A 13,195-nucleotide genomic window follows, 5' to 3' on the forward strand; every position below is an offset into this window, starting at 1 on the left:
ACGATCAATCATCATTCATCAATTAATCGTCAAAGTCGAGCAACGTTTAATTGAAAATAAAAATACATTGTAAATATAAGTATACCGTATTATATACCTCTTATTTCTTTTGGTGTATTATTGAGCAACATTATTTTGCCAACGCATTTGATTTGTCATTATCCTTGCCAATCACTAAATCTAAAAATCAATCAACCTATCCACCGATTTTTAAAGTGTTCAATCAATGAGATTTCATAATGAATGATAATGGTATGGGAATGTGATAGCTTAAGATGTATAAATAAATATTCTTATAATTAAATAACATTCAAAATATGTGAAAGCAAGTAAGAAAAAATAATTAATAAACCATGACCATAGATAAAATATATTTATTTACTTATCATTGGCGTGTGCAAACTATCGTACGACAAACAAAATTGGATATCAAAGTCCCACGTATAATCACATGTAGTTACTAGTCCATGATAATGAAAGTTTTGCAATCTAAATATTAAATGATCCCACCAAATAGAGATATTGAGTATTATTTGAAAATTTCATTGTAATCCAGATAGACTATTCATTTTTCTACCCAACACAATGGTCCATCGAAATCTAAAACCCTTGTGAGTTGCAATGTCTTAGAAAGTAAGGAATGCTAAAAATTCTTCCTTATTTATAAATTAAGTAAGAAAAATAAAAATAAATAATATAATATTAACTCTCGACCACAAATTATGTTTCAAGAATTCTAAATTTAAATTTCCAAGAAATTATGAAAATAACAAATAATAAAAACAATTTATAAACAATTTCAAAAAGGTATTTAATTTGCATTTAAAAAAACCAACAATAAATGAATTTACTTACAATAGTCAAAGCAAAAGCTCTAAATAATATTTAATACATAAATTTCGAGTATAGACGAGGCATGTATTAAAAACGTGCCTAGTTTTTAATATATCAATTTTTATATAAATCAAAAAAGTTTATTTTTTGTTTTTTACATACAACCATATTCAGCGTACTTAAAAAATACAGTATTAAAAACTAAACGGCGGAATAAAAAAATATTATTAAATCATCATTTTTTGCTTTTTCTATATGAAATCTGATGAGGCGTCTGTCTGAGTGTGTTTGTGTGTGTGTAATGACTGTGAGAGTTGAGTGTATAATTTTATTAGAGGACGGGTAGGGTTATTTAGGGTTAGAAAAAATAGCGCATTACTTTTATAGCTATAAAAAAACGTACATATTGCAATAGCAGCGCTTTTCACTTATATCAATAACAGATTACTCTTTTGGTTTTATTTTGTTGTTTTGAAATATTTTCTTTGAAGAGTTCTCATTAAAATTTGTTAAATAAGATTACTGTATCTATATACTAAGTATTTAAGGCGCGTTCTTATCGAACGCTTCCTAATCATATACATATATTTATTAATCATATTTTTATTAAATATAGATTCGTGTTTGAAAATCGTAAAACATTTCGTTAGTTTTTATCGATTTGGTTTTTGGTGCAATTAAATTTCAATAAATTACAGTTTAAATTTCTTTTTTGTTATTATTTTTAAACACTAACGCGCGCTTCACAATTAGCATCATATACAAAGTCTTTCGTTTTTCTTGTTATATTTTAAATAAATTTCGAATGTGTTTTAGTGTGTGTATGAGATGTGTGTAAGTGTGTGTGGGTTTACCATACGTATCTTTTGCACTTTTGAGGGTATACCAAAAGCTTTCTGAGTATATAATAATTATAACAAAATAATTGTTTAAAAAAATACATACATTCATTATTGCTAAGATTCGAATTTTGGATTGAAATTGTTTCGCTACACACATTAAATTATCAGTTACACAAAAGGAGACTTTTCGAGTTATTTACCATACATAGAAAATAAATGTTTATATATAAGTATATATAATTATGTATATAGACAGACAGGGATTGCGGTTTGAATTGGATCAACCAATGCGACATACAATTTACATATTATTCTGTTGCTTATGTAAACAGTGGCAGGTGATAAAAGTCAAACCCTCGATATCCTTTGGCTGCCAGCCAAATGTAGACGACGTGATAGGCGCCCGGAATAAAGCAAATGAGTCCAGCAACAAAAAATACAACACCCTGTGATGTATTGTGTGGATCGGCAATGGCAAAGGTGCCCATTACAAATAAACCGGTGCCAACGACAAGCAGCGTAAAGGCGGCCAGAACAGTGCGCCAATTCTCCCGGACCTTTGGATGCCGCCAGCAATATGTGTTTGTCTCCTCCGTGGGCAGATTACCGTATTCCTGTATTAGCGAGTCACTGTCCCTTGACGTTGTGTCCTCTGCGTATTTGTTGTAGCCCCTGTACACATAATTATACAAACAAAAAACAACAATCAATGAGAAGCAAGTCGCAATTTAAATTATTAATTTCAATCTTCTTATCAGTGGGGCTATCAAAAAGAGAAGCTGCACTCACACCAACATAAGTTACACTGCTTTGTGAGTATGTACAGTCAGCCCAACCTGTATTCGTACACTAAGCTTTTATAATTTATATTTGCAATTATTTTAAATTTGTTTATTAATTTAAAAAATCTGGCATTTAGCGGTTTTTCAGATGTGTCCCAGCCGAATAGCTTTACACTTTCTGCAAGTTAATTAATACTATATTTCAAATTCGTAATATGTAAAAGTAGTGGGTCAAATAAGCTGAGGGTCACTGAATTATACAGTTTGTGTTCATATATGTATGTATGTATTAAGAAGAAAAATAAACATTTTAGTTTGGGGGAATATTTTGAATCATTAAATCCTGTAGTGTAATTTAAAAGTACGAGTACGAATAAATATTGTGCTGACTGTATGTATTATTACTCGATTACAACGAAGTCGCACAAGTGCAATTGTGCTGCGACCGCAACCGAAGGCCACACACACAGATTCACACACACAAAGACACACACACAGACACACACTCGTGCCTAGGTGTTGGGTGTCGTGCAAAATTCTTCAAGGAATGACGAAATTTATGCGCAACGATTTTACAATTGAATGCCAAATTAGGATGAATGCATGTCAGACACTGGACAAGACAGACGTCGCCATAATTACGTCCGATGCTGTTTGCAGTCTTCTTCATTTCCATCTTCTTCATGTTGTTGTTGTTGTTGTTGGCTTTGCCTTACGGCAAAACACGGCATGCATTCATAATGGAATCCAATGGAATCGCGAATAGAAGAGCAAAAGTAATTGTAAATATTTATGTATGAATGAAAGAAGCACGCACGCGCCTTTAACGTTCAGTTTTAGGCAAAGAGTGCCACACTCTAGAAAATTTATGCAAATGTCCGACAAGCACTTCCGGCAAGAGCAAGGAAGCGGGAAGTAAGTAAGTAAGAGCAGCGCCCACAAAAGGTAAAGGGCGACAGCCTGAGCTGCATGAAATATGCAAGTCAGTTGGACTTTGAGTCATTAAACTGACTATTAAATTATTTAAATTGTTAAGAAGTGTCATAATTATTTTTAAAGAAGTTTATTAGCTATTGTCAAGTAAGCGCTAAAAATAATACCGGCTGCTTCATCAAATGACTCATTCAAGCTTGTTTTAAATCTGGTTGCTAAATAGTTTGCGCTGCAAGTGCCAATTTAGTTTACTTAATAAATTGAACTCTTGTTTTATATGAAGGGAAGACTGGAGGGAGGCGTGGAGAGGGGGTCATTAACAAAATTTCCTTGTTGTGATTCAAAAATGGTGTCAACAACTGTCAAGCAGCTACCCACGCTCAGAGAGACACCGAGAACTGAGATTCTGAGAATAAACCAGACAAACAGGCGAACTTGTTTCGTTCTGTTTTTTGTTTTTGTTTTCGCCACTTACTTTGGATCCTGTATGCGTATGGATACATCTTCGGTGGAGCGACCTTGTTTGGCGCTGCCGCTAACGCCACCGCGCATTGGCGTTGATATCACTGTGGAGCCGTAGACACGTATCGCCTCCTCTTCCTCCTCCTCGAATGCATCGTGTATGGAGAAGCCCCTTGTGCCGTTGTTGTACATACTGTTTGTTGTTGTTGTTGCTGCTGGTGTTCTGTTTTCTTTAGCTGTGTCTGCTGCTGTTGTTGTTGCTGCTTTTGTTGTTATTAAATTGTATGTAGGTTGCGTACGTTTAAGTTCTCAATACTCGAAGAAAATCGAGCGCTCAATGCTGCGTCGCCTGCATTTTTCGCCACATTCAACTGAGTGTTATTAACCTTTTAATGATTTTTTGATTGCTCCGTAACAATTTTCAGCGCTTTTCTTAATATTTTAACGCGACACAAAGACAACAACACACACCACGCATTTATTTCATTTTTAACAGCACCATAACAGTGACCAAAAAAATGTAAATTCGATTGAACTGCTATTTAACAGTGGGTACTACAACTTTTCTAAAAACACTGTTGAATACTTTTATGTTGTTCTTGCAACATTTCATATTTAAATATATTTGTATAAACAAAGGTTAAACACTAAATTGGTTAGTTACGCGACTTGTTTGGTAGAAGAACTATGAGTGAGACTCAAACAGCTGTCTACTTGCGCACAATCACGACCTCTAATAACAGATAACAGAGTTATAACAGCTAAGTAACACAGCTTACGCGATTAATCAGTGAGAAGCAATGAATTTAACAGAACTATCGCATCACGACACTGAGATTGATAAGCCTGTCAACTTGTTGTTGGTTGCGACCTGACTACTAAAAAAAGTTGGCAGCTTTATTATTAACGAGCCGATTTTGTCGATATTGTCGCCCATCACTAAAAAAATAGCAAACTTAAAAACGGAAAAAACTCAATAAAAAATAATTATATTTGATGTTAATTTAAACCTCAAAATTACATAAAATTAAGGTAAACATTTTAATGAAGGTTTTAGGCTTTTCATCACAAGGGGAGAGAAGTTACAAATTTTATTCTGAAAAATATGTTAAAAAATTCAGATATTCCAACAAAAACGCTACCAAAACATAAAAAACTCTAGCTTCAAAATTAAGAAATTTACATAAAAAAGGTTAACAAATTTTAAATTACCAATTTAGACAATTGACTCAAAATGGTACATATTGCCGAATCGGTTAATAAAACAGGGTGGCAGCCTTTCGGTTGGGTGGCAGCATTTAGGCCAGGTGGCAACGTTGTGGATAGAATGCAAATTGATGAAATTCTCACCAATTGGTCTTCGTTTTTAATAATTGTGAAATATAAACTTTAACCACTGGGAATATATTAAAACAGCAAGATGTCGCGACACAGAATAGTACGCGGCATGGACTACAACGACGAATATGATGGCTACGACGATGTCTACGGTCATTCCGTAGACGACGATTGTGTTTCGCCAACGGATCAACAATGGCTTTATGACCGAGCTCGTGGGCAACAGAGTATGTCGGCGTTTATTAACAAGAACAAGGACATTCAAGAGGAGGCCGAGGATGGCGACGATGATGAGGATGAGGCGTATCAAAAAGCCAGACGAGATTCGGAGAGTTTCCAAATGCCGGAACTGGATGAGATGGACCAGGCCAAGTTAAGTTCCTGCATCGATGAAGTGCGTAGTGTGGTGGGAGATGCCGTTTCCGAGCGTCGCATCGTTGAGACTTCAATGCGCTTTGACTATAACATACAGAAAATACTCGATGAGATTCTAAACGAGGAGACAAACAAGAAGGAGGAGAAGGAGAAGCGACCACAAAAGCTCAAACTGAATCCGACGACCACAACAAAGGCCATCACAACGGCTCTGACAACGCCAAAGGTGACGCCCACCAAGATTACGCTGTCCGCCCAGAAGGATGCCCGGCGCGGATTCGATATAGCTTCACCCAAGGCCCCTGCCTCGCCGGTTGTCTCTGGCCGGAATACGCCAGTCGATATCAATGTGGGAGGCGACGAGGCGGGTCGAAGTGCCACGTCTATCTTTAAGGTATCCAAGGATCAGGCGCAGCGCAATGCCCAGCATCTGTATGACCAGGAGCGATCCTCGCAAAAGAGCCACATACATATGATTGTGATTGGACACGTGGATGCGGGCAAGAGCACACTGATGGGTCATCTATTGTACGACACAGGGAACGTTTCCCAGCGAGTTATGCACAAACATGAGCAGGAGTCCAAGAAGCTGGGCAAGCAGAGTTTCATGTATGCCTGGGTGCTGGACGAGACTGGGGAGGAACGTGCTCGCGGCATCACCATGGATGTGGGCCAGTCGCGCATCGAGACCAAATCCAAGATAGTTACTCTCTTAGACGCTCCTGGCCACAAAGATTTCATACCAAACATGATTTCTGGTGCCACGCAAGCGGATGTGGCGCTGCTCGTTGTGGATGCCACACGTGGCGAGTTCGAGTCCGGCTTTGAACTGGGCGGACAGACACGGGAACATGCCATTCTGGTGCGCTCACTGGGAGTCAATCAGCTGGGCGTGGTCATTAACAAACTGGACACAGTGGGCTGGTCCAAAGAGCGCTTCCAAGAGATTGTCCACAAGCTGAAGTCCTTCCTCAAACAGGCGGGTTTCAAGGAGTCTGATGTCAGCTTTACGCCGTGCTCTGGTCTGACGGGCGAGAATCTCACAAAGGCCGCACAGGAGCCTGGCCTTAAAGCCTGGTATGAAGGACCTCATTTATTAGATGTCATCGAGCACTTTAAGGTGCCGGAACGAGCCATTGATCGGCCGCTGCGAATGTCCGTGTCGGACATCTATAAGGGCACCGGCTCCGGTTTTTGCATTTCGGGACGGATCGAGACAGGCGTACTCTGCCTGAATGACAAGGTGTTGGTGGGTGCGAGTCGGGAGCAGGCGCAGGTGAAAGCCCTCACCATGGACGAGCTTACACAGACGAGTGTCTTTGCCGGCGACCAGATATCCGTAACACTTGCCGGCGTTGACATTAACAACATTACAGTCGGCTGCATCATTTGTGATCCGCAGATGCCAATACCCGTGACGACACGTTTCCAGTGCCGCATCATCGTCTTCAATGTCAAGGTGCCAATTACAATGGGTTATCCGGTACTGTTGCACCACCAATCGCTCATCGAGCCGGCTGTTGTCTGCAAACTGACGGCATCAATACACAAGAGCACCGGAGAGGTTGTCAAAAAGAAGCCGCGTTGCCTAGGCAACAACTCGTGCGCACTTGTCGAGGTGGAAACCTCTCGACCGATTTGCATTGAGCGATATGCCGACTTTAAGGAACTGGGACGGATTATGCTGCGGGTGGCGGGAGTTACGATTGCCGCTGGCATGGTGACTAAAATACGCTAAGAGTGCTTGCTCCTTCTTTTTTACACTTGTACGAAATTTTAGTTAGCTTTTAGTTTTGTTTTTGTTAATAATAAAAACATAGTTGAGATTGCGCCACCAACTGTTGCTGTATAGACTTTAACACGATAACAATTCAAAAATGCGTTATATTTTCCTAGGACAGTTATCGTTGGGTATTGCCACTTGGGCGCACCTATCGCCTATCGCCACGAATGACACTGCTGCAAGGTGTGGCAACACCGAAAATGAATCACTTTAGAGCGTGTGAGCGAGCTAGCAAGCAGAAGCGCCTAAGCCGAAAAAAGTTATCTGTTTGCCTTAGAATTTAATATTGTTATCAATAAAAAATTGCACATTTCGCGAGCCGTGGCATTTTATCTTGCACACGCATACACGCATCGTTACAAACTCGCAAATCGTGTGAAATCTGCACAGACAGAAACAACAGTTTGTGCGCAGCAAACAAGGTAAAAACTCCGAATAGAGTTGCCGTGCGCGTGACATGCGGGTGCAGCCCCCTGCCCCAATTAAAGTTTATACCAATATAAAATATTATCAACATTTTGTGTGCGTTTGTAAGCATTTGCAGCTGCAATAATTTGTGTTTCTCATTTAATTAAAGACCAAACTGGCTTGCACGCTACAAGTGTGCGCATTGTTTGTTGTGTGCTCAACAGTTTAACCGGATACTTGACAACTCTAAAAATGAATCATAAAATGTTGAGGGTAGAGCGAAATTGTGCTGAGCGAGCGAGCGAGGAGAACACTTTGAGTTCATTATTACAAAAAAAAAAAAAAATAAATGAAAAAGAGTGCAGTAAATTCCTAAAAGCAGTGCCAGCACAAGCACCAGCATACCAAAACCAATAAACCAAAACGAAACAATACGAATTTATAGTGGAATCTAATTTATAAATACATCTATTGCTTTCTTACATTCCACAGTGTTCACTTTAGTACTCAGCAATCATTGTTGCACGGCAACAGCAACGCAACAGCAACAACAGATATCAATTGCTGCTGTAAAACGGAAGTTGTTGTCGTAGTCAGAGAGTCGCGGCAGAGGCGGCAGGGATAGCAGAGCTGCAGTAATTTTATTTATCGTCCCCTCAAAAAGCAACAATTTGACGACAACCAAAACGAAACGCACGCTCGCACCTTTACTACCTGAGTGGAGAAATTCAGAGAGAGCGAGAGCGCGAGGGAGAGAGACCACAAACAGACGACGCACACATATACATATATAGTTGTTTGTTGGCACAAAGGTTATCATCAATAACAAAGAACAGTACACGAGCAACAACAGCAACAACAACAACAAAAGCTTTCTGCAAGAACTGCAACTGCAACCCAAAAGCAATCGCCGAACAACGCCTAAAACTAGTGATTTTTTTGTTGTGTTTAAGCACAAAAGAGAGACTAATCGAGTGAGAGAGAGCAAAAGAGAACGCGGTCGCGTTTTAAATAAACATTTGCACAACAACAGCAACAATAATAACAACAACAACAACTGAACCACCTCGTTAACCGCCTACGTTAGTAACTACCTGCGTCTGTTTTTAAAATATACCAACAACACACTCACACACAACTATAAATTGTCGGACACAAAATGCGTGAATACAAAATTGTTGTTTTGGGCAGCGGAGGAGTTGGCAAATCGGCATTAACTGTGCAGTTTGTGCAGTGCATTTTTGTGGAAAAATACGATCCCACCATCGAGGACAGTTACCGCAAACAGGTGGAGGTGGATGGCCAGCAATGTATGTTGGAAATCTTGGATACTGCCGGCACGGAACAGTTTACAGCGATGCGGGATCTCTATATGAAGAATGGACAGGGATTTGTGCTTGTCTATTCGATAACGGCGCAGTCGACGTTCAACGATCTGCAGGATCTGCGAGAGCAAATATTGCGGGTGAAGGATACGGATGATGTGCCCATGGTGCTGGTTGGCAACAAATGCGATCTGGAGGAGGAGCGCGTCGTTGGCAAGGATTTGGGCAAGAGCTTGGCCACTCAATTCAATTGCGCCTTCATGGAGACCTCAGCCAAAGCCAAAGTGAATGTTAATGATATTTTCTACGATTTGGTTAGGCAGATCAATAAGAAGTCACCCGAGAAGAAACAAAAGAAACCGAAAAAGTCCCTATGTGTTCTGCTATAAGACTTCCAAAACAAAAAACAAAACAAAAAGAAAAGAAAACAAAAAATGAGTAAAGTAACAAGTAAAAAGTAAAATGTAACAAGCATACACAGCCCAGAAAGGAAGATTTAAGATTGTCAAAATTGCAATAACCAACAGAACAATATACAAAACAAAAAACTAAAAGAAAAAGATAAATATTTAACTGACAATGTTTTTAACTGTGCAAAGTTTTTGTAATTATTACTACATACTATTACTACTACTACTACTATTATTACTATGCTATTTTTGCTGATTAACAATTAATTATTATAAACAAAAACAATTATATTTGTCGTTCGTTTTTGAGCCGTTTTTTAAAATTATGCAATATACGCAACAAATGATGGAAACATTCGTAAACTAAAAACATTCGTATTTATTTTATTTTTTCAAATTCTTTTCGATTATACAAACATACATATTAAACATACATACAATAATTATACGAAAATACAAAAATTTATCTACATACATATTACATAAATTCATAGAAGATCCATAAATACACGAAATATAATAATATAAAAAAATGTCGTTGCTCTTCAAAACAATAAGCAAATGAGAGATGATTAATAAAATCAAATTAAGCTAAACGTAAATCTAAATTCAATTGTATGCCTAAAAATCACTTAATGAAAACTTGAAAGAAACAAAGAAAAAAATCACATATTTTATAAAAATATTGTATGCAAATGAGATGTCAAAATGTTGCAAACAACCAGAAAATCCATTTTTAGTAATTAGTTTAAAACAAATTTACAAATAATTGTTTAAAAATGATCAATTTCTGTGTAAGTAAAAGTAACAAAACAAAAAAAAAATTTAACAAAACAACAAATTGCACACATCAACCATACATGCATACACCCACACCCACACATACATACACATGCACACTGACACTCCGGCATGCTCAGAGAGCATGCAACATTTATAATTAAACAATAACCAATACACAAAGAGAAGGAGAGATTGAGAGAGTGATGATGAGAAGATGCAGAAGAAAGGAAATCATTCAGTAGAGATAACAAAGTAAAGTTGAATTTTGATTGCAATTGCAATTGTTGCATGTAAAACGATTTAAATCCTGTTATTAAAAACGAAACAAACAAATCCCAACAAATAAATTATAGTATGAAACACAAGATTCGTCGTCAAGTGTCAATCCAAAACGAAATAAATTTACAAAAAAAAAATAAATAAAATAAAAATAAAAACTAAAAAAAAAAGGAATATACAATTCATAATAGTACAGTAACAGGTAACAAGTAACCAATATGCCCTTAAATCAAAGTCAAAAACACACATGAAAACCAACGTGTATCCATAATAAATGTATTATGTTTATAAAAAATAAAAAACAAAAAAATTTAAAAGCAAAAACAAAATAAAAATTAAATAAATTCATGTAAGAATCAAGAATTTTTTTAATACTGATCTTTATTGCCTCGGGAGAGAGTTTTATCAATTCCGCTGACGGTCGCAGATGCTCTATCTAGATTGACAGATATAAAAGAACTTTATAAATAATAAGACGTGAATTTTTTAAATATTTATCTGTATTTTATACTTGGAATATGAATATAATAGTTTGTCAAATATGGTTTATAATACAAGTACAGTTACAATCAAATAGTTGCATATGTTTGCTTAGCCATCATAACTATGGATGGTATATGTCCATACATGATGGTGTTCGGTATCTGTTCAGTATCAACAGTTGATATGGACATTATAATATAGTATATCTGGAGATTTACGATGTATACGAGAGTAGAAGCGCAGGCGGATATAATAATACGTAATATGGACTTTATAACTTCTAAGAATCGGCCAGTATGGGGATATAGGGATTGGGTATGGGTATGGGAATGGAAAGATATAAATGTAGCTTGATTACTGTACATAAATTGAGTAGGTGTGCTGTCGTTCTTTTTATTAATGACTAGTTTTGAGTTTTAGCAAGTGCTCTAGATATACATAAATATATCATTTCATTCCATATCATATCATATATGTATAATTTTTATTTGCTGTGATGCTTTCAATTATTAATTAACGCATTTCGTATCAGTCCAACTTCATGTTCTTGCCATTTAAAAATATAAATATACATATATTTCAATAAAACTTAATTATGCTAATTTGGCAACAACGAAAATTGAAAAAAAAAAACAATAAGTATAATATATTTAAAAAATATTCACAGGAGATATTGCACTGGGAATTTTGTGGAAGTGTGTGTAAAGGGGGAAAATTGCACTTTAGGTTATTAGACGACATTTAAAACTAGAATCATACATAAATATGCGGAGATTTCTCGCATTGAGATTACTACGAGTACGATATAAAGGGGGAGATTACGAATACTAGCGCGAGTTTACTTATGCATCAAGTAATCATAACATGTTATGACCTTGACGTACGTTATTATGGCCCAATGAGATAATAAGATAAGGATAAGATAACAAACAAAGGAACCCTAGTCCAAGGGTTCCAGACTTTCTTGGTAGCCCTGACTTTACTTGCGCAGCTGCAATTGACCCTGTTGCTGCTGCTGCTGGACCTGGCTCTGCTGTTGCGGTTGCTGTTGAGTTGACTGTGACTGCTGCTGCTGAGATTGCTGATGTTGATGGTGATGGTCCTCATCGTCGCTGGGCTCTTCACGCAAAGGCAGCGAGTCAATTTGCTTGGCGGTGGTCACCTTTTTATTACGCTGCCAGGTGAAGACGCGTGCCATTTGTAGGAATTTCTTGCGCGACATTTTTCCCATGTTCTTGAGCCTCTCCTGGAATGGTGCATCATCTTCGCCCTTGGCCTTGCCGCTCTGCTCCTTCTCCAGTGCGTTCATGAAATCCTGATTCCACCTCAATTGATTCATAAACTCTTCATTCTGTAGCATCAGAGCAAACTGCTCGTCGGGCAGCTCAAAATCCTGTTGACCTGCCACTGGAGCAATGCGCAGAAAACCAGCTGGCAGAGCTCCTAGGATCGGCGGATTCCAACGACGCGATGTGTTGTTGCTGCTGGACAATGCAACTGTATGACTTCGCTTGGTGGGCGTATTGTTAGTCGAGCTGATCTTATTCGAGGCGCCCAGTGGACGTTGTTTGGGCGAGGCGCCTGTATTGTGATGATTCGGTGAAGCGGTTGCTGTGCTCAGCAGTGTGACGGTGGCAGCGGCAGCGACGCCCTCTGTGGGATTGCTGACAGCGCCATCTGTGGTGTCAATGAGCTGCTGATTGCGCCGCAGCTCCTTGTCCGCATTGTTGAGATTGATGAGACTCTGTTGTGGTGAGACATTAGCATCCAGTTCATTGCGCAGTTTTTCGTTCTATTACATGCGGTTAGTGTTAGTGTTAGTAGCTATTAGGCTGTTAGTATACACAAACAAACACACACACACATACATATATATTTACCTGGTTGTCAGTTGACATCGCAAGTAGTTGGTCGATTGTTTGATCCACAGCTCCCAAATTAGCGCGCAATACAGCTTCAATGACTTCGCGGTCAATGTCCGGGAACATTTTCTTGAAATCGGCCATTGCCTGTGAAAATTCCAGCTGCAGCGTAGATGTAGCCATGATGATTTTCTTACTTTTAATTTTCTCCCCCCTTTTCTTAATATCCCCAGCTGAACAGCCGAAAAAAGAAGAAGACGAATATTTTACATTCTGATATTTAACATTTCGATGAA

The 13,195-nt window shown here is 38.0% G+C and overlaps 4 protein-coding genes across 4 annotated transcripts; 2 read left to right on the top strand and 2 right to left on the bottom strand.

Moving 5' to 3' along the window:
• Positions 1-1,080: 1,080 nt before the first annotated feature.
• Positions 1,081-4,607, bottom strand: LOC117788075 (transmembrane protein 134). The gene is made up of 2 exons (XM_034626740.1): positions 3,867-4,607; positions 1,081-2,348 (listed from the first exon to the last, which is right to left on the bottom strand). The coding sequence occupies exons 1-2, from the start codon at positions 4,043-4,045 to the stop codon at positions 1,997-1,999; spliced, it is 531 nt and encodes a 176-aa protein (XP_034482631.1). The 5' UTR covers positions 4,046-4,607; the 3' UTR covers positions 1,081-1,996.
• Positions 4,608-5,166: 559 nt separating this feature from the next.
• LOC117788877 (HBS1-like protein) lies at positions 5,167-7,404 on the top strand. Its single transcript, XM_034627802.1, has one exon. The coding sequence runs from the start codon at positions 5,274-5,276 to the stop codon at positions 7,302-7,304; it is 2,031 nt and encodes a 676-aa protein (XP_034483693.1). The 5' UTR covers positions 5,167-5,273; the 3' UTR covers positions 7,305-7,404.
• A 163-nt stretch (positions 7,405-7,567) lies between these two features.
• LOC117788878 (ras-related protein Rap1) lies at positions 7,568-10,455 on the top strand. The gene is made up of 2 exons (XM_034627803.1): positions 7,568-7,771; positions 8,250-10,455. Exon 2 carries the CDS (start codon positions 8,917-8,919, stop codon positions 9,469-9,471), a length of 555 nt encoding a protein of 184 aa, XP_034483694.1. The 5' UTR covers positions 7,568-7,771; positions 8,250-8,916; the 3' UTR covers positions 9,472-10,455.
• A 588-nt stretch (positions 10,456-11,043) lies between these two features.
• Positions 11,044-13,195, bottom strand: LOC117788879 (CUE domain-containing protein 1). Its single transcript, XM_034627804.1, has 2 exons — positions 12,918-13,195; positions 11,044-12,829 (listed from the first exon to the last, which is right to left on the bottom strand). Exons 1-2 carry the CDS (start codon positions 13,080-13,082, stop codon positions 12,017-12,019), a joined length of 978 nt encoding a protein of 325 aa, XP_034483695.1. The 5' UTR covers positions 13,083-13,195; the 3' UTR covers positions 11,044-12,016.

The sequence above is a fragment of the Drosophila innubila genome (assembly GCF_004354385.1).
Source record: "Drosophila innubila isolate TH190305 chromosome 3L unlocalized genomic scaffold, UK_Dinn_1.0 0_D_3L, whole genome shotgun sequence".
Lineage (NCBI taxonomy): Eukaryota > Metazoa > Arthropoda > Insecta > Diptera > Drosophilidae > Drosophila > Drosophila innubila.